Below are 20106 nucleotides of genomic sequence, written 5' to 3' on the forward strand. Positions count from 1 at the left end.
CGTCCTTCGCGTCGGATCCCCGGCCCGCCGAGCGCCCTCCCCGGCTCACCGCTGCAGGACTGCGGCCGCCTAACTCCGGCCCTCCGCGCCCCTCTTCCCCGCCCTCCTCACCCCTCTTCCCCTCCCTCCCCACCCCTCTCTCCCCGCTCTCTCCATTCCGATCGCCGGCCCTCCGCACACCCTTCCCGCTGTCGGCGTCCGGATCCTCGGACCCTCGTCTTTGAACCTCTGCACCCCTCATCTCCCCGCCCCTGGCTCTTCCCCACCGCGGTACCCGGTGCCCGGGTCTTCGGCGGTTCGCACTGCCCCCTCCCCCACGCCGCGGCTCTCAACCCTTTGTCCCTGGTGTACCTTCCTTCTTGCCCCGCACCACCCTTGCCTCCGCCTCCCCCCTGCTCCCGGCACCCGGGTCCTCCGCACCCATATCCACCCCCACCCCCGCCCAGCCTCTCCGTGCTCTGGCTCTCGGCGGGTGCCCGGGCACCCGCGCGGGTTTGGGTGACCCCGCGGCCGCCAGGCTCTGGCTCCGCCCGCGCGGCCACCTCGCGCAGGTCGCGTCTCCGCTCTGGGCCTGGCCGGGCGACTGGCTTGACTCCTTCCGCTGTCACAGTGGGTGCGGTTCTGAAAGCCCCCGAAGGCACAGCCGGCCTCCGGCCTTAGGTCTAGGCGAGGTACGGGGAGGCAGTGGGGTTCGGAGCCGGGACGGAGGGGCCGGGCTGCGCGGCCTAGGGGGCGCGCCCTGCAGAGCCGAACTGCGCATAGCCTGCCCACGCTTAGTCTGCACGCAGGGTCTGAGCGGCGCGGGGTCTCGCTGGTACCCCACTTTTAAGTGGGATACTCAGCTGTGACCCTGGACTCGTGTCAGCCTTGCCTAAAGCGTGAACATACATGGGTGCCCTTTAAGTCGAGGGCAGGCAGCCTAGGCCGAGGACTTCTGGAAGAGGATGGTGACCCCCTGGCGCTTCTCCGTCAGGGTCTGCTTGTCGTACCTAAGGGGTTTTGAGCTCAGAAAAGAACTCGGCCTTTTAAGATCATCTGGATGCTCTCGTAATGCCAGACTCTGTTGGCTTCTGCTCGGTACTTTACCCAAACTTATCTCAGCCTATGGGGACACTGGTGAGGGGGCCCCTGAGAGCGCGTGCCAGCGAAGAGCCAGCTGGAGTGACCTAGCTGAAAATGGACCACTGGAGAGAGTCTCCCAAGAGGGTCGGTGCGGAGGCCTCTTTCTGCACCTCCGCATCTGGCTCCGGGCTGGGGCTCTCTTGATGAAATTCTTCCCTCTCCTTCTCTTCTATCCCCTCACCTACCTGGCTCCCAGCGTCTCCAGCCTCTGGCTCTACCTGCTTCTGAAAGCCACGGAGACCTCAGGCCCAACATACATCAAACTGGGCCAGTGGGCCAGCACCCGGCGTGATCTCTTCTCAGAGGCTTTCTGTGCCCAGTTCTCCAAGCTGCACGTCCGGGTGACGCCCCACCCTTGGACTCACACAGAACACTTCCTGCGGCAGGCGTTTGGGGAAGACTGGGGGAAGGTCCTCTGCTTTGAGAAGAAGGAACCTGTGGGTTCAGGCTGTGTGGCCCAAGTGTACAAAGCACGTGCCAATCCTGCCTTCCTGGAGAACGACAGTGTCCGGAGACTCGCTAAGGCCTCCCGCCTGCAGCCTTCTTTGGAAGCTGGGACAGTCGGGAGGCTGGGAGATCTCTTTGGACCCTCGGAGAAGGGGTGGGGGTTTCAAGGAAGTCTTGCTGACCAGTCCTTTCTAGAAAGGCTGCTCCTCCCGGAAGCTGACCTGGTAGGATCAAATGCAGTTGTGTCTCAGTCTTCAGCACGTGCCCACCGACCTGAGCCAGATCACCTCATCCCCGTGGCCGTGAAAGTAAGTGCTCAGATGGCTTCAGCAGACACTTTCTGTCTAAAATTTTACCGTGTCCACAGAGCTGTCCCGGGTCAGGCACTCCCATTTGCAAATCAGCCCACATTGCTTTCCACTGATTTTTCTTAGCTTGACTTTTGTTTGTGTGCCTATGCTGTGCACGCTGTATTTCTTGGTTTGAGGGAGTGGTTGTGTGAAGAGGGTTTGGGGTCTCTTGCCTGTGTGGGTGGAGGAACCACTACTCAGCTGACCTGCTCCTCTGGGGCGAGGATAAGTCAGAGACAGTCTCAGACGTGCTGGGGCGAGCCCAAGATGGCGGTATTCATTTGTACAGAAGTGGCTTCCTCCTGTCTTCATTTCTAGTCACCCCTGCCTGGGCTACATCATTTTTTTTTTTTAAAGATTTTATTTATTTGACACACAGAGAGAGAAATCACAAGTAGGCAGAGAGGCCGGCAGAGAGAGAGGGGGAAGCAGGCTCCCCACTGAGCAGAGAGCCCGATGTAGGACTCGATTCCAGGACCCTGAGATGGTGACCTGAGCTGAAGACAGAGGCCCAACCCACTGAGCCACCCAGGTGCCCTGGGCTCCATCATTTTTGTCTCCGCCCTCTTCCATCCCGTTCATCATGGTCCCAGGGCTCTGGCAGACCCCGGTGGGAGGTACCCTTGACGCCTTCTCTTATACCTACTTGGAAACAGCCCTCTGTTTGCACCTACTGAATCTTTTTTCTTTTTTTTTTAAGATTTTTTATTTATTTATTTGACAGACAGAGATCACAAGTAGGCAGAGAGGCAGGCAGAGAGAGAGGAGGAAGCAGGCTTCCCGCGGAGCAGAGAATCTGATATGGGGCTCGATCCCAGGACCCTGGGATCATGACCTGAGCCGAAGGCAGAGGCTTTAACCCACTGAGCCACCCAGGCGCCCCTGAATCATTCTTTCCAAGGCCTGAGGCCTGGCTTTTTATAAATACTGCCAGTGATTCCCATGAGCAGGCATGTTTGGGGAATACTGGACCAAAATATCCTCCACTCTGTGGAATACCAAGGGAGTGGATGCCAGCTGTGTACCAGGCCAGGTGCCAGTCATGGTAGACACATTATTTAGTCTGTAGTAGCTGCCTTTGAGGTAGGCATTGCCTTAACTTGTATCCCTATATATCTCCGCTTTGTTCTCAGCTTTTGAAAGGACTTGATGTGGGGGAGCAGGTAAGGACTATTATCTCCATGGTCTGTTTTGTTCTTAGATTTTATTTATTTGAGAGAGAGAGTAAGTGCAAGAGAGAGCACGAGCAGGCAGGAGGGGCAGAGGGAGAGGAAGAAGCAGACTTCCCACTGATCAAGGAGCATGATCCCAGGACCCGAGGATCATGACCTCAGCTGAAGGCAGACACCTAACCACCTAGGCACCCCATCTCCATGTTTTAAAAAGTGGAGGGGTGCCAGGGTGGCTCAGTGGGTTAAAGCCTCTGCCTTCGGCTCTGGTCATGGTCTCAGGGTCCTGGGATCGAGCCCCGCATCAGGCTCTCTGCTCAGTGGGGAGCCTGCTTTCCCTCGTCTCTCTCTCTATCTGCCTCTCTGCCTACTCAAATAAATAAATAAATAATCTTTAAAAAGTGGAACAGGAGGCTGAGAGGTTGATATCTTGGCCAGTTTCAGGCTGGGAATGAGTTGCATAACCAACAATTTGAAAGCAGACTCTTTCCATTCCACCTCAGCGCATCCTTGCTGGGGTTCTGTGACTCTAGATCTTCTCTGACTCAGGCCCTGGTACTGACCCAGTACCTGGTGTGCTCAGCAAAATGCAGATTCTTGCCCCATCCCCAGAGTCGGTGACGCAGGAGGTCCTGGAGGAGGCCTGGCCGTCTACATCCGTGCACTCCACGGTGACTCTGATGCACACTAGGGTTTGGGAGCCGTTGACCTAAACTTAAGGTATTTGGAAGGAAAAGCCAGCCTGTTCTTTCCAGCAAAGCCAAGTGCAGCCCGGAGGGGCCGGCCCTGGCGTCTCAGCGGAGGCAAGCGGGAGCGAAGGAGGCAGGAGCTTCCCAGGTATTGGGCCCACATCCGTTCTGCTCTGTTGAGAAGCTGGCTTGGCTCCCCGGTGCTGGGCCCCGGTCCCATCTGGGTGAGCGTCCCCTCCTGATGCCTTCCTGTCCCTGGCAGGTGCTGCACCCCGGCTTGCTGGCGCAAGTACAGATGGACCTGCTGCTGATGAAGATGGGCAGCCGCGTTCTGGCGCTTTTGCCGGGAGTCAAGTGGCTTAGCTTGCCCGAGATCGTGGAGGAATTTGAGAAGCTCATGGTCCATCAGGTGAAGTCTCCTTCCCTCAACTGCAATTGCAGTCACCTCAACTGCCAATCGCATGTCACCTAGTTCTTTCCATCTGCTGTTTAGCAGATACTGAACGGCTGCGGGATTTCCCAGCGTGTCACAGCCGGCGTGGTGTGATAGTGGGGTAGGTAGTGGTCACTGACGGAACAAGGAACGTCCAGATCTCAGAGGCCAGATGCCACAAGGCTATTTCTTACTTGTAGCAAAGTTCCGTGTGGGTGAACGGAAGGAGGGAGAGGGAGCTCTACCCCATAGTGACTCGGGGACCCATTTTTGTCCCAAGGTGGGCATGGCCATCTTCAACCTGCATCATCTTGGGTCTGTGCGGAATGGGCAGCAGGTCACGGAGGATCCCGTACGGGATCTGGGACCTTCCTAGTCCACAGGCCAGGGCTTGACTGCCACGACCCAGTGTGACTGCGAGTGTGCTTGGGAAGCCTTCTTCCTTAGCACATGGCAGGGAAGCGCAGGGCTGTGGCGAGGCCTTCAGCATCATTATCTGCGCCACGGGTGGCCGCCGAGCTCCCGGGTGAGAATTTGTGAAGTCGTGCACTGTGCCTTTGCTCCGTTTCCAGGGCTCTTGAGTAGACAGGGTCCTCCATCCTGTCCAGGACCCTTAGAATCCTTGTTTAAATAACAAGACTTGGGGAACACACTTTGGGGGAGGTCAGGGCTCCACGTAGGGAACCGGCCTGGCTCCCCGTTGGAGAGTGTGAAAGTTGGCAATCTTTCAGAAGCAAGGTCCTCATTTATGTCCTCCAATGTAAGGTTTTAAGTCCCAGGGACACATTTTAATGTTTAAAAGCTTTGCTGTATGCTATGAAATAATGTAGTTTTGTATTTAAAAGAAGATTACAAGAGAGAAAATAGTTTCTACTCCCACAGCCATCTCCACATTACTGTCAGTCCCACCACCCGTGCGAGCTTTGGTTCCCCTTCTAGAAGTCTGATGGACAGCATGGGGTGACGAGTGAGATTTTCTTGTCCATGAGGAATGTATGGTAGGCAGAGGCTGCTGACCTGTAAATATTTGCAAATAGCACATGATCTCAGAGACTCCTGTAGAAGTCTCTGCGGGTTCAGTTGGGTTCCACTGGGGCCCAGACAGGAAGTGGTCATTCTGTCTTGAGGGTCAAGGCTCCCCAGGCTCAGGCTGAGTCTTGGGAGGTGTTTACAGTTGGACCAAATAGGGAAGAACATTCCCATTAGAGGGAATAAGGAAGGCAAAGGAGAGAGGGGGAGGCTCAGGTAGGCTGGGATGTTCAGCGCCATACGGACTGGGGGAAGCTAGAGTTCAGGGCCGGAGAGGACACGGGAGGCACGAGAGGTGGATCTGAAGAGACAGCTGCCGTGGATGTCATCCTCAAGAATTTAGACTTCGTCCCGCAGGTAGTAGGGGGGCACCCCGCAGAAGGGTTAGAGAGAGGGATGACGGGAGTCAGGGAGCCCCACTCAGGTGCCTCTGTTACGGCCGGTGTCCGTGTCCGGTGACTGGTTGCCAGTCAGCTTGGGACCCGCAGAGGGGTGGAGCGGGGGAATGGATCTGAGCGTGCTGAGATCTGAGAGCCACTGTTAGTGGCCCACCGTGTGGAGGCCATGAGAAACGAAGGAATGTGCGGTGACGCCCAGGTGCCTGGCGGGGGTGGGCAGTAAGTTCTGTTTAGACACGCGTTTAAGGGGCTTTGGGCTTCCGTGAAGCTACAACTCGGGAAGAGAAGTGTGGAGCTGCTGGCGGGGTCTGGCCAGGAGACCACGGTCCTGAGAGGAGTTGTCAGCTGAGGATGGGAGGGGATGGAGGGCGGGAGCACAGGCTGGCCAAGGGCAGCCGCTGAGAGAGCATCAGCGCGTGTGGGGCACACACAGGAGGAAGGGCTGGGAGACCGGACCGAGACGGACCGGCTGGAGGCCCAGGGAGGGTCCTGGGGGGAAGTCAACAGCAGGTGCCAGGAGGACAGCTGTTCAGAAAGAAGGGGGTTCTCAGTGGCACTGGTACCGGGTGCCCCGAGATGTCATTAGGATCAAGATGGAAGTGGTCCCTTGAGTCTGGCAAGCGAAAGGCTTGCTGAGTGTAGGGGGCAGTGCAGTGGGCGGAGGGGAGCAGGCCGCTGGGGAGCCATGGGGTAAACCCGTGGGATGGGGGAAGGGCTGCAGGGGCTGGAGTGAAGGGGGGTGAGCAGAGGGGATAGCCGGGAGGCAGGCGAGCCTAGGTGCTATAGGGGTGTCTGCAGCTGTAGCTTCCAGAAGTTCCTAGATGCCAGACCACCCCTCCAGAGTTTCCTGGGGCATTCTGGAGGTGGGGAAGGGGAGGCCGGTGGATGTGGGGACTGGCTAAGCTCTATGGTGGTGTAGATGCTGCCGCCCTGTGCCCAGATCACCTCTCGTCCCCTCTCCACATCTCTCTAGATCGACCTGCGTTACGAAGCTCGGAATCTAGAACACTTCCAGTGCAACTTCCTGAATGTGAATTCTGTCAAATTCCCCACCCCCCTGCGTCCCTTTGTCACCAGGGATGTCTTGGTGGAGACTTACGAAGTAAGTGAGAGCTTGCTTCCTGGGGCTGTGCCTTCCACTCAGGGCTGGGCCATCTCCACTTCACCCGGAGGCTTCCGTCTGAAAAGACAAAAGCCAAGAGAGCACGGGATTACTGTCCGTAAAGCTGAGGGGAGTTTGGATACAGCACGGGGTGGGGAGCCTGTGTAGGGAGGTGGCTGGGAGTCTGGACATGGCCTCAGACTTTTCTGGACTTGAAAACCTTTCCAATTTATTTGCTGGTGATGTCAGTTTCCTCCTGTGTAACAGTGGGCGCCTGTCCCTGCCTCTCAGGCTTGTCCCAGGAGTCGGTGACACATTGAATGCAAAATGCCTTCGGAGTTTGCACAGGGAAAGTGCTCAGCAGTGGCCTTAGCTGTTGCCTGGTCGGCCTCCTTTGTAAAACTGCTAATGTTTGATCCAGGGAAGTGACATGAAAGGCCCAGTGTTACTGGCTGTGTGACCTTGAGGAAGTGCCTTAAACTCTCTGGGCTTTAGTTCTCTTTGCCACTGCGGATTAACAAGATCTATCTCAACGGGCACTTGTCTCAGCGGACAAATAACTAACCTACGTGAAATGGTTATTTACTTTGTCCTTCCTTCTCTTTCTCCCCTTTCTCTCCATTTTCTTGCTCGAGGTCACAGAGCTCACTCATGGCCTTGTTGGCTGATTGCTGATCAGAAACTAGCTCTCCTGAGCCCCGCTCCTTGTCTTCTCTCATGACATTACATCTCTCACCTGTGGGCAGCAGAGTCACGGGTTTCCTCCAGAATAAACTGAGGGGAATTGTGGGGTTTTTTTTTTTTTTTGAGAAGTGCTACCAAAGGGAAAAGCAGGCAGGTTCAGATTAACTTGTGGATGACAGATTCAGAGGGATCGTGAGGAAGGGAAAACTCTCTGGGAAGAGTAAGGATGGGTCATGTGGGGGTGGGGAGCAGGGCACGGGGTGTGCCGTCTGGGGTCCAGCTCTATCTCCCCTGACATTCCTTAAAGGAGAGCGTGCCTGTGTCCAGTTACCAGCAGGCGGGGATCCCCACTGACTTGAAGAAGAAGATTGCACGGCTGGGGATCAACATGCTGCTGAAGATGGTGAGCGTGTGGGCTGGGAGGGAGCGCTCCGGCCCCGCATGGGGTTGAACTGCCTGTGGGGAGATGGCAGAGACGCTGGTCGGCTGTCAGGGGTGGTGGGGGGTGAGCAAAGCACCAGTTGAGAGTCTGCTCCAGAGATAGCCGAGCTTACCAGAACACCCCTTCATTCTGTGCCTTTCTTTTAAGCACTGGTTTGGACAAACGGCCAACGACGCCGCGCGCTCGGTGGTATTTCATTCATTCGTCCAGCAGCTGAGCCCCCGCTCTGTGTCCTGCCTGGAATTAAGTGCTAGGTAGACAGCAGTGAGCGAAACGGACCTGATTTCAATGTTCCTGGAACTACCATTCCTTTGGGAAGACAGGCCACAGATCAGTAAATGATACACAGGGACCACAGGGTCATTCAGGAGGGGCCCGTCCTGGCCTCGGGGTTTGGCCGACACGGAAGAAGGCAGTCAGGGGCTGGATGGCTCGTTGTAAGCAGGAAAGAGGATGAGTGTCCCTGTCTGGAGGGCACAGGAGCTGGGTAAGAAGGAACAGGTATGTGGTCAGAGTGGGAGGAAAGGACCCATGTGACTGACGTGGCGCCGTGGGGGCAGAGGCCGGTGGCCACGGTGCGGCAGAGGTGAGCACAGGAGCGGAGTGGGTCCAGCCTCTACCTCTAGCCTCGAGTGGAAAGTCAGCCGCCCCCGACCGAGGACCGCGCCGGGAGAGCTGGGTGTCCGCTCGGTCGGCGCGTGCTGTTTTACCATAACTCTTTGTGGTGGGAGTTCGGTGGGGAACCAGGCCCCAGGGCTCCGAGGGGCACCTTGGGCCAGAGGGGAAGCAGCAGTGGGAGCAGCTCCGGGAGAAGCAGCACCAAGCAGCACCCAGGAGACAGGAGATCATGACAGGCTCCAGCTGGCAGGATCGAGGACGGGGGCGAAAGCTGGGGGGCTGAACTGATAGCCATGTGCCAGGAGGTTTGGCCCTGGGGTCAGCCAGTGTTTTGTACCTCCAGCCAGCAGGCGTGCCAGCCCTGGCTTCTCTAGTTCTCAGGATTTTCACCAGAGCAGCAGCCGTTCTCACCTCCTTCAGAGCCAGAACCCAGGACCAGGAGGGTGTCTCTGGGGCCCTGGGCTGTGGCAGGAGATGTCCCCAGAGAGTCTCTGTAGCCGCAGCTCTCTGCACCCTCCCCTGGGGCTCTCCTTCCCCTTGGGAAGGCTTGCTGGTGGTTTCTGACCACAGAGATGACCTTTCGCAGGACGCACATTCCTGTCCCACAAAGTCACACCTGACTTCTGTCCATCATAGTCCCTGGAGCTTTCTTTCCTGCTTAAGAGGTTCAAAGCCACTTCCCCCGCACAGCCGATTCTGTGTGCCAGGATGGCTGTTGGTGTCACAGTTGGACTTCACTGTGATGGGCAGAGGGAGATCATGGAGGGGAAGTCTGATTCAGGAAATGTTTTTTAAAAAACGTAGTTCTGGGGCGCCTGGGTGGCTCAGTGGGTTAAAGCTTCTGCCTTCGGCTCAGGTCATGATCTCAGGGTTCTGGGATCGAGCCCCGCATCAGGCTCTCTGCTCAGCGGGGGGCCTGCTTCCCCCTCTCTCTCTACCTGCCTCTCTGCCTACTTGTGATCTCTGTCTGTCAAATAAATAAATAAAATCTTTAAAAAAATAAAAAAATAAAAAAAATAAAGATAGTTCTGGGGCGCCTGGGTGGCTCGGTGGGTTAAGCCTCTGCCTTCTGAGGTCATGATCTCAAGGTCCTGGGATCAAGCCCCGCATTGGGCTGTCTGCTCAGCGGGGAGCCTGTTTCCCCTTCTCTCTCTCTGCCTGCCTCTCTGCCTGCTTGTGATCTCTGTCTGTTAAATAAACAAATAAAATCTTAAAAAAAATAAAAAGGTAGTTCTGTGGGGCACCTGAGTGGCACAGTTGGTTAAGAGTCTCCCTTCAGCTCAGGTCATGATCCAGGGGTCCTGGGATTGAGCCCCCCACCCCAGTCCCTGCTCAGCAGGGAGCCTGCTTCTCTCCCTCTCCTTGGTGCTCCTTCTGCTTGTGCTCTCATTCTGTCAAATCAGTCAATCTTTAAAAACAAAATAAAATAAAAATAAAAAGGTAGTTCCATGCATTTTAAGAACTTCGAATTTGGGGAAAATCTTTAAGCAATGGGTAGATAATTATTCTGAATTAGATTATTACTGCTAAAATCACAGAATAAAAATAAGTCCTTTAGCTCAGGTCGTGATTTCAGGGTTGTGATATTGAGCCTCACATCGGGCTCCGTGCTCAGGGCAGAGTCTGCTTGTCCCTCTCCGTCTCCCATTGCCTCTCCCCCTGCTCACGTGTGTGCTCTCTCTCTCTCTCTCTGTCTTTAAAACCAATCAATCAATCAATCTTAAAATAAGTAAGTCCTTTGAAATGCAGTTCAGTCTTTGGTTTTTCATGTTCCCTTATAATCTTTTTATTTTTACTTTATTATTATTATTATTTTTAAAAATTTTATTTGTCTGAGAGACAGTGAAAGTGAGAGAGATCACAGAGGGAGAGGGAGAGGCAGGCTCCTCGCTGAGCAGAGAGCCTGAGGCAGGGGCTCCATCCCAGGACTTTAGGATCCTGACCTGAGCCAAAGGCAGACGCTTAACCCGAAATTATTTTTTTCTTAAAAATGTCAATCTGGCCTGTCCCAGGACAACTTCTGAATGCATGACATAAGCAGTGAGGCTTTATGTACTCCACCATCCTACTCAATCCCTGGGCACTTACTGTCGCCTTGGAAGCTTTTCTGCATATGGCCTGGTGACACTGGGGTGGTGAGGGTTGCCTCTGCCTTGAATAGCGCCGATCTCCTTCCAGATATTTGTGGACAACTTTGTCCATGCAGACCTCCACCCGGGGAACATCCTGGTCCAGGGCGCCGACGGTCTTTCCAAGAGTCGAGAGGCACCGCTGCAGCAGATGGATGTCTGCGACACGCTGGTGGTGGCCATGACCCCCGCCCGCTGCCCGCTGCGCCTGGTGCTGCTGGATGCCGGCATCGTGGCGGAGCTGCAGGCCGCGGACCTGAGCAACTTCCGGGCCGTTTTCATGGCTGTGGCGATGGGGCAGGTGAGCCCCAGTGGGCCTGTGGGAGCTGGGGACGACCTTTCATTGCAGGACTCCTCTGCCCTTGTCGATCTTGCAAATGCCTGTGTTTGCCACAGGTGCTCCTGCTGGACGTGGGTGGAACGGAGCAAGAAGGGCAGGATTGGGAGGGAGAAGGAGAGAGGAAATGAAGCCATCTAAGGGGTCTTTAGTCAGAATGTGCTGATGCCCGTGGGGGACACCTGTTCCAGGCGGCTCAGGGTTTGGGATGAGGGGAGGAAATGACTCCAGCCCGAATGCTGTTTTGTACCAGCAGTTTCTCTTCCCTCACCGGTAGGCCTGTGGGTGGTCATTGGGAACACTGGCCTCTTGTCCGAGTAACCATCAGACTGGTGAGAAGCAGCAGGACAGAGGACTTCCGCTCCAAGTGTGGGAAGGTCCCTTGGAATCCGGAGTGGTTTTTGACTCCCGACCCCGTGGCTGCGAGGGGCTTCGGTGGTTGAGAATTATTATTTGCAGAAAGGGATTTGGCACAACCTCTGCTGAGTCAACTTAAAGTATGATGGCAAGAGTGACCATGAAGAAACCCTCCGACCAACTGCTGTGGAATTTTCCAGCAAGAAAGACCCTGGCAAAGAGAGAACGGTTTTTGTGTTTTTAAAGGCAAAATTCAGGGGAGCCGCTGCTTATTTGGGAGCCTTCTGAGGGGACAATCCAAAGGCTTGAGTCAGAGACAGTTGAAAGTGTCCCCCAAGTCAAGGTTAAACACTGAGGTCCAGTGGCAGGTTGCGGGGGGGAGGCATTCCCCTGCATAGATTGGGATGAAGGAAAGTTCAACCAGAGAGAAAGAGCTTGGCTCCTGGGGCCACACTGTGGGAGGTGAAAGGCTTTGGGAGTGACCACTAGGGTGTTCAGGGGGACTGGGAGGCTCTGGTCTGAGGGTGCCCAGGGAGGAGGAGGAGGAGGAAGGCTGGAGCACAGAGGCTGGGTCAGGTGTGAGGAGGGAATTCTCCTCGGCCAGGAAGAGCGCCCACAAGGCGAGTATGGCCGGTTCAGTCCAGAGGCAGGTCCCAGCGACTCTGGGGATGGGCTGGTTGGTCAGCAGGCCTCGTGGAGCATGAGCGGCAGGACGCTGGCTTTGCTGCCATGCCCTGCGCGGCTGGTGAAGGCGAAGGAGATGATGGTGAAGGAGATGGCGGTAATAGCATGGGGGGGGCTCCCACCAATTTCAAAGTCTCTGTCGGTTACCATATATTCTGGAGGGGGTGAGATTAAAACCGGATGGGTGGTCAGATGGTTGAAACCTTGGGTGGAAGCAACTAGGATAGGAGGAAGTCTGCGCAGAGTGTCTAGTGTTATGACCTCTCTTGACTCTACCAAGTTCCTTGCCTTCACTTCTTGTAGGGCCAGAGAGTGGCCGAGCTCATCCTGCATCACGCCCGGGCCAGCGAGTGCAGGGACGTGGAGGCGTTCAAGGCTGAGATGGCCACACTGGTGACCCAGGCCAGAAAGAACACCATCACCCTGGAAAAGGTGAGCAGGCCGCTCGAGGGGCGGAGGCCATGGGGTGTTTACCACCCCGGCTCTTGGATGGAGCAAAGGTCGAAGGGAGACCCTCTTTATGGGGAGAGGTCTCAGGCAGCGTTGAGATTTAAGGCAGATGTAGAGCAAACCTGTCCTCTGCCTGCATCTGGGTGTGAGCAGGTCCCTGGCATCCCTGGCTCTCAGGAGTGGCTCCTTGACCTGGTGGCTGCTGGCGAGGTGGCATTTATAGTGCCGTAACCCCTCCCTGTCCCTGGTGTAGCCATTCTGCTGCTTCGCCCGGGAGCAGGGGCTCAGCTGAGCAGGGAGGGAGGGAGGACGAAGGCCCCTGAGCAGCCAAAGGACAAACCTAACGTTGCTGTTCTTTATTTACACGTGAACAGAAGCCCACTGTGTTTTAGCCACAGTTCTAGGAAACTTGACTTTTTCCTCACCGAGTGCACGGTCTACACTAGCAGGAGTGAGTCAGAGCAAGGAGTGGGCCCCTGGTAGTGAGGAGTGGCGGCTGGCACCCCGGCCCTTCCCATCTCATGGATTCGGATGGGATTTCTGTGTGTGCTGGAGTGATGGGAGTGATGGGGTAGAAGGGCCTCGAGGCTCAACCCCGCCAGGGGTCTTTGAACTCACTAGTGTGATGGGAGCCGCGATGGTGCGTGTGCGGTCCTTTCTTGAATTTGTCCGACAGTTCGTGTGTGTGTGGGGGTGGTGGTGGTTGTGAGTGTGGGTGTGAGCGGGTGTGGGTGGGAGGATGGGGAGAGACGGGGCTGGAAGGAAGAGAAGCAGTGGACGGGGCTCTGCAGTCAGTTTTATTCTGTTTTCCAGCTTCAAGTTTCCAGCCTTCTGTCGAATGTCTTTAAGTTACTGATGACTCACAAGGTGAGGCCCCTGGCGGAGTCGAGCCCTCGTGCTCTGGTTGGGTTGGCGGGGAAGGGTTGGGGAGGCAGGAGGGGAGCTGCAGGGTGCTGAGAGGGACCTTTCCTACAGGACATCTCAGTTGTACAAACGTTTTCCGTACTAGTCCGTTTGTGTGAAGGGTGTTGTTTCTGTTTCCTGACATAGTCACGGCATGACCACAGTTGGTCGGGGTACCTGTCAGTCTAGCAGTCTCAGTACTCGTGATCCCTCACTGGAGGAATATGTTTTTACAAATGCAAAAACTGACTAATTCAGGCTTTCCATACCTCTTCCCTCCTCAGTTCACATCACGGATCCTTAGTCTTAATGTAAGCCATGCTTAGTTCTTTGCTGGGGTCGGGGCAGCCCAAGACGAGGTGCCTCTTGTTCTGGTGCGTTTTGGAGGTCGCAGGGGGGCTGTCCGGGCCTTTGTCTCCTGGCCCAGTCCCTTGGAGGGAAGTGGCCTCATGGTTCTTCACCTCGGCCTTCACCTTGGGCTCTGTCTCCTTGTGACAGATGGCGGTCTTGGGCCACTCTCCAGAGTCAAGCTGCCAGCCGAGGGTGTAAGGTGTTGAGGGCAGGGCAGGTTCTCCTCTGAAGATGGCCCCTCCCATTGTTTCTCTTGAAGTTCTGCAGTCTGATAATGAAACTCTGCATGGGAAAGGCAGCTTTTTTTTTTTTTGAAATTACATTAAATATTTTTAATTAAACTTTTAATTTTGGAATAATTGTGGACTCACATGCGTTGTAAGAAATAATACAGAGAGCTCCCGTGTATCCTTTATCCAGTGTCCCCCAGTGGTAACATCTTACAATATTATAACAGGGACTGACATTGATATAATCAAGGTACAGAATATTTCCATCAAAAGGCAGCTATTTGATAAGGATCGTAACACACAGCTGAGAGTTAGAAGGGTGTGTGGCCTAGTGTCCTCATCTTACAGGAGGCACGATGGAGGCAGGGTGGTCCGCTCGCCTCCCTGGGCCTTGTGGGCGGAGCCCAGACTTGACATACAACCAGCGGGTCTCAGTCCTGTGCTCTTCCTGCCGCTCCGCACCTGCTCTGCAGCGGCTGTGTGCTTGGAATAAAACCAACACACAGCCTTAGGGCTTCCCCAAGTATGCCATGGACTCGTGGGGTAACCGGTCCAGGGAGCCCCGGTGGGATGCTTGCCACCTGGCATTGGTTGCGCTGGGTGCTTTTCATCCAGTGTCTCATTCAAATCTCAGGACAGTCCCCCTGGGCAGGTATGATCTCTGCCATATTAGCCGCACGAAGAGATGGGCCCTGAAAGGTTAGGTGGCTCCCACGTCCCACCGACTGTGCATAGCAGAGCCACAGTCTGCACCCATCTCCGACTCTAGGGTTGCCTTTGTTGGTGGGGTTGTGGTAAAAAGCTTTATGCTTTCCAAAACTTTTGACAAGTTCTGTTTTAAAAATGATTTCAATATCATCGTGGGATTGGGAAAAGCTTTAATCAGTGCTGGGAGTGGAGCTGGAGGGAAACAGGAGTGAACACATACTCCTGGGAGTTCAGTTGCACTCAGTGCAGAGCCGGTAGCCGAGGCTCACACTCGCCAGCACCGGCCTGCACGAGCCTCTCCCAGCCCCCAGGGCCAGTGGGAGGACTGGGACAGTCATCGTGGGGGTATAGGCTGAGCTCCCTCTCTGCACCCCGTAGTGCCTGATTTAGCTGTGTCATACTTGTCAGTATCCCACTGAAGCCCCCCACATTCCTCATGGCAGGCACCTAAGCCAAGAGGCCCGGCAACAAACCTGGCAACAAACCCGTGGCCACACGGCCCCAGTGGCAGGTTCAGGATCCGGGTGCTGGCAGTCTGACCACAGAGCCCCGATTCGTACAGCTTTGACCTCCTGCCTCCTGTGCTCCAAGTCCTGACATAGCCTTCCCGAGACACAGTGGGGGACACAGTGGGCAGAAGCTCCCTAAAGCTTTGCTGTTCCCAGAATGAAGAGCAGAGAATGTCTGGTACAAGGACTGTGTTCTAGGTACTTCACTTGGCGTTTAGCTTTTTAAAAACTTAAAAATGTTTACTTACAGTTAAAAATACATGTACAGAATTTACCCTAACCATTTCCGGTGCACAGTTCAGCAGTGTCAACCATATTCACATGGTTGTGTGGCAAATCTCTAGAACTTTCTCAACTTGCAAAATAGAAACTATATCTATCGAACAACTCCCTATTAATTTCTCCCTCTTCTCGGCCCCTGGCAACCGCCATTCCACTTTCTGTTTCCATGATTTTGGTGACTTTGGTTATCTCGTATAAATGGAGTTGTGCAGGATTTGTCCTTTTGTGCCTGGATCATTTCCATCACCATGATGCCCTCGAGGTTCATCCGGATTGTAGCATGTCACAGGATTTCTTTCTCAAGACTAAAGAATATTCCATAGTGTGTGTGTATACCGTATTTTCTTCATTCGTTCATCCATCCGTGGACATTTGGGCGACTTCCACCTCTTGGCTATTATGAATAATGCTGCCGTGAACACAGATGTGCAAGTGTGTCTTTGAAGACCTGCTTTCTCTTCTTTTGTATATTTACCCAGCAGTGGGACTGCAAGACCATATGGTATATTCGTGTTTTTTGAGGAAGCTCTATACCGCTTTTCCACACAGGATTTTACCTTCCTGCCATCAATATATAAAGGATCTGGTTTTCCAGATCCCCACCAACCCTTGTCGTTCTGACGACCGTCATCCTAACAGGTGGGAGGTGGTATCTCATTGTGGTTTTGATTGCATTTTCCTAATGATTAATGACGGTCAGCCTCTATTCATAGGCTTGCTGGCCATTTGTATGTGTTCTTTGGAGAAATGTCTATTCATGTGGCACCTAATTTTTTAATGAAATATTTGTCAGAAACACAGAGTAGAAAGAATACAGCAAACACTGAAGAACTCAGCACTCAGCTTAAGAATGAAAGCACTTGGGGCGCCTGGGTAGTTCAGTGGGTTAAGCCTCTGCCTTCGGCTCAGGTCATGATCTCAGGGTCTTGGCATCGAGCCCCGCATTGGGCTCTCTGCTTTGTGGGGAGCCTGCTTCTCCCTCTCCCTCTGCCTGTTGCTCTGCCTATTTGTGCTATCTCTCTGTCAAATAAATAAATAAAATCTTTAAAAAAAAACAAAGAAAGAAAGCATTTCTGGTGGTGTTGAAGCACCATTTAACTCCCCGACAGCTTTTCAGGCCTGGTTCTCTTCCCCCTCACACAGTGGCCTTGAGCAAGTCACTTAACCACCCTGTGCTTGAGCTTCCTTTTTATAGAATGGGGATGATGATAGTACTTTTTTTTTGTTGGTTTTTTTTTTTTTTTAAAGATTTTATTTATTTATTTGTCAGAGAGAGTGAGCACAGGCAGACAGAGTGGCAGGCAGAGGCAGAGGGAGAAGCAGGCTCCCACTGAGCAAGGAGCCTGATGCGGGACTCGATCCCAGGATGCTGGGATCATGACCTGAGCCGAAGGCAGCTGCCCAACCAACTGAGCCACCCAGGCGTCCCTTTTTTTGTTGTTTAAAGATTTTATTTATTTATTTGACAGAGACACAGTGAGAGAGTGAACACAAGCAGGGGGTGTGGGAGAGGGAGAAGTAGGCCTCCTGCTGAGCAGGGAGTCCGATGTGGGGTCTGATCCCAGGACCCTGGGATCAGGACCTGAGCCCAAGGCAGAGGCTTAACGACTGAGCCACCCAGGTGCCCCATGATGATAGTACTTTTGAGAAATAGTTGAGTAATTCACTTAAATTGCTATTACTATTAACCTGGCTCCAAAGGGGAAGAAGTTGGGGTGCCTGGTCTGCCTTTGGCTCAGGTCAGGATCCCAGGGGTACTGGGATGGAGCCCTGCACTGGCTCCCTGCTCAGCAGAGAGCCTGCTTCTCTCTCGCTCCCATGCTCATGCTCTCTCTTGTTCTCAGATAAATAAATAAATAAATAAAATCTTTTTTAAAAGGGTGGGGGGAGAAGCTCTTCTGTGTTTGAGCAAAGCCATTTGTGCGTGGTCTCAAAAGGCTACTGCAGATCTTGAAGAATGACCCTCATGTAGATTTATAGTTTCTGGTTTAGCTATGAAATATTCATTGTATTATTTTTTTAGGTCATTCAAACGTACACACACCCACCCCTAGAGAAGTACATGCTGCATCCCCCAGATTTTCCCTTAATACTTCTCGTAGATGTGAGGTTGATTGAGTGGATGAGATGGTGGGGAGAATGATGAGGTAGGGGAAAGAGTGTCAGGTAGATGGTAGAAGTCCCAGCAGGCCTAGAGTGGACAATCACATGGTCACCCAGGATACCATCTCTAGATCAGAGGGCTTTAGAAAAAACCAGTCTTTTTCTGTTTCAGGTAAAGCTTGAGAGCAACTTTGCCTCCATTGTGTTCGCCATCATGGTGTTGGAGGGCCTTGGCCGCTCACTGGACCCCAAACTGGACATCCTGGAGGCAGCAAAGCCCTTCCTTCTGAAAGGACCAGCGTCCTCCCGCTGACCGCAGCAGTGGGCGTGCAGTGGGCCTTCGTCTCAGGACTAAAGGCCACTTCCGACAGCCTCTCATGTGGCAGCCTGAACATTTTAAAATTGGGATGCATGGAAGGCATACCACTATTTTTTACCCTGACTTGGTTTCAGGCATCTGTTTTAAAAGCTTTGGGTTACTTAGGCGAAGTAAAGGGAGAGAAGACTCCTAGCCATTCAGTCGTGGATGCTGGGCCTGGTGTTGGGGATAATAATGTTCTGCGGAGGAGGACAAATAAACTGAGTTATTTTGTTTTCTTGTGTTTGTCTCTTCTCTTTTTAACCCTGTCTGCTTCCGGATCAGGTGGGTCCTGCTGGGTGTTCCGTGACTCTGAGATTTAGGTTGGAAAGTGTCACAGAATCCTGTAGACCCATGGCTTCCAAATGTTTCTGATTATGTACCTACTGGTGAAATATATGTACTTACATATATATGCACACACATATCACTTATTTATGGGTTTTATACAGGTCCTACCACCACTAGAAATCTCTGAAGGCATAGTATATACTTTGGGCAAATTTTGCTATACTTCAAATTATCTTCTTGATAATTTTAGATATTTCTTTTTTTAAAGATTTTATTTATTTATTTGTCAGAGAGAGAGAGGGAGAGAGAGAGAGCGTGCGAGCACAGGCAGAGGCAGAGGGAGAAGCAGGCTAGCCGCCAAGCAAGGAGCCCAATGCGGGACTCGATCCCAGGACGCTGGGATCATGACCCGAGTCGAAGGCAGCCGCCCAACCAACTGAGCCACCCAGGCGTCCCAATAATTTTAAATATTTTTTGATGATCTCCTGAGCAATTTTTTTACAAGGTAAAATGATACCAGGGACAGGAGCAGAATGGGCTCTGCCATTTTCTTCAAGTTCCCCTGTGCTCACATGTTAACTGCATTTTCTCTGAGTCATGTTCAGCCCCTTTTCCATTTGTCCGGAGTCAGTTTTGGCTAATATGAACATAGAGATAATAAAATCAGTACATCCCGTTAAACAGGGCTTGAATCTGCAGTAGTGCCCCAGCGACACCCCAGCAAAGGATTAAGGTGGCCACTGCCCACCATTCTGCACGGGACCCACTCACGGGCAGTGGGCGGCCCACACGGACTAAGAGGGTGCCAGGGTCAGCTGGTGGAGTAGGTATTAGTAAAGCTTAGTTTCTTTCTTTCTTCTTTCTTTTCCTCCCTTCCTTCCTTCCTTCCTTTCTTTCTTTCAGATTTTATTTTGAGAGAGAGAGAAAGTGTGAGCAGAGGGGAAGGGAAGAGGGAGAGAAAGAAGCCAACTCCCCGCTGAACAGGGAACCTGAAGCAGGATGCAGGGCTGGATCCCAGGACTCTGAGATCATGACCTGAGCCATGACCTCCCCCTCCCCCTCCCCTTCCCCCTCCCCCTCCTCCTCCCCCCACCCCCTCTCACACTCTCACACTCCCTCTCACACTCCCCTTGTTTGTCCGTCAAATAAATAAATAAAATCTTAAAAAAAAAAAAAAGAAATAGTATTTTCTTCCACATCCCAGTGGACTCTTGCTTGCTCTGGAGACCACTGTCCTAAGTAGTGAGTGAAAGTCAAGCTTTCTGCTCTCTGGAAGTTCTGCTCTGACCACAGCACTAGATCTTCCATTCTTTCCTTCTCAAGAATTCCTTTCTGTCTGGGGAACCTGGGTGGCTCAGTGGTTTAAAGCCTCTGCCTTCAGCTCGGGTCATGATCCCAGGGTGCTGGGATCGAGCCCCATATCGGGCTCTCTGCTCTGCAGGGAGTCTGCTTCCTCCTCTCTCTCTTTCTCTCTCTGCCTGCCTCTCTGCCTACTTGTGATCTGTGTCTGTCAAATAAATAAATAAAATCTTAAAAAAAAAAAAAAGAATTCCTTTCTGTCTTTTAGGAAGCAACTAAGGTTTAGTCAGAGGTTCATTTGGGGCGGTTTTTTTCAGAGAGCTAGGGTGGCTCAAGGTAGCTGGGAAGGGGCAGTGGCACCATTTCGCTCCTTCATGGACACTTTGGCCAGATGCAGGGCAGTTGTGTCAAGTGCACATACGCTGTGAACTGACGGGGGCACAGGCACAGAGCGGGCGCTGCCCTGAGCCCACACCAGCACTACTGAGCTTTAACTAAAAGCCAATCGTTTTACTCACACCACTATGACATGTATTAGTTATCTATCAGTGCCTACAAACTACCCAAAACTTAGTGGCTTGAAAACCAACAAAACTTAGTACCTCACAGTGTCTGCAAGTCCGAAATCTGGG

General features: G+C 53.3%; 1 protein-coding gene across 1 annotated transcript; it reads left to right on the forward strand.

The window, feature by feature from the left end:
- Positions 1-271: 271 nt before the first annotated feature.
- On the forward strand, positions 272-18121 carry ADCK2 (aarF domain containing kinase 2). The gene is made up of 8 exons (XM_080818070.1): positions 272-1877; positions 4040-4186; positions 6611-6739; positions 7731-7826; positions 10662-10913; positions 12294-12422; positions 13254-13307; positions 17699-18121. The coding sequence occupies exons 1-8, from the start codon at positions 945-947 to the stop codon at positions 17837-17839; spliced, it is 1881 nt and encodes a 626-aa protein (XP_080674196.1). The 5' UTR covers positions 272-944; the 3' UTR covers positions 17840-18121.
- Positions 18122-20106: the final 1985 nt, after the last annotated feature.

This window comes from Martes martes, assembly GCF_963455335.1.
Source record: "Martes martes genome assembly, chromosome: 11".
In the NCBI taxonomy this organism is placed as follows: domain Eukaryota; kingdom Metazoa; phylum Chordata; class Mammalia; order Carnivora; family Mustelidae; genus Martes; species Martes martes.

Excerpts from the sequence above, each read along its gene's own strand:
- ADCK2 (XM_080818070.1), top strand. The coding sequence starts at position 945 with ATGGTGACCCCCTGGCGCTTCTCCGTCAGGGTCTGCTTGTCGTACCTA. Across the intron at positions 1,878-4,039 it reads TCATCCCCGTGGCCGTGAAA|GTGCTGCACCCCGGCTTGCT; the intron begins GTAAGTGCTCAG and ends TGTCCCTGGCAG. Across the intron at positions 7,827-10,661 it reads TCAACATGCTGCTGAAGATG|ATATTTGTGGACAACTTTGT; the intron begins GTGAGCGTGTGG and ends ATCTCCTTCCAG.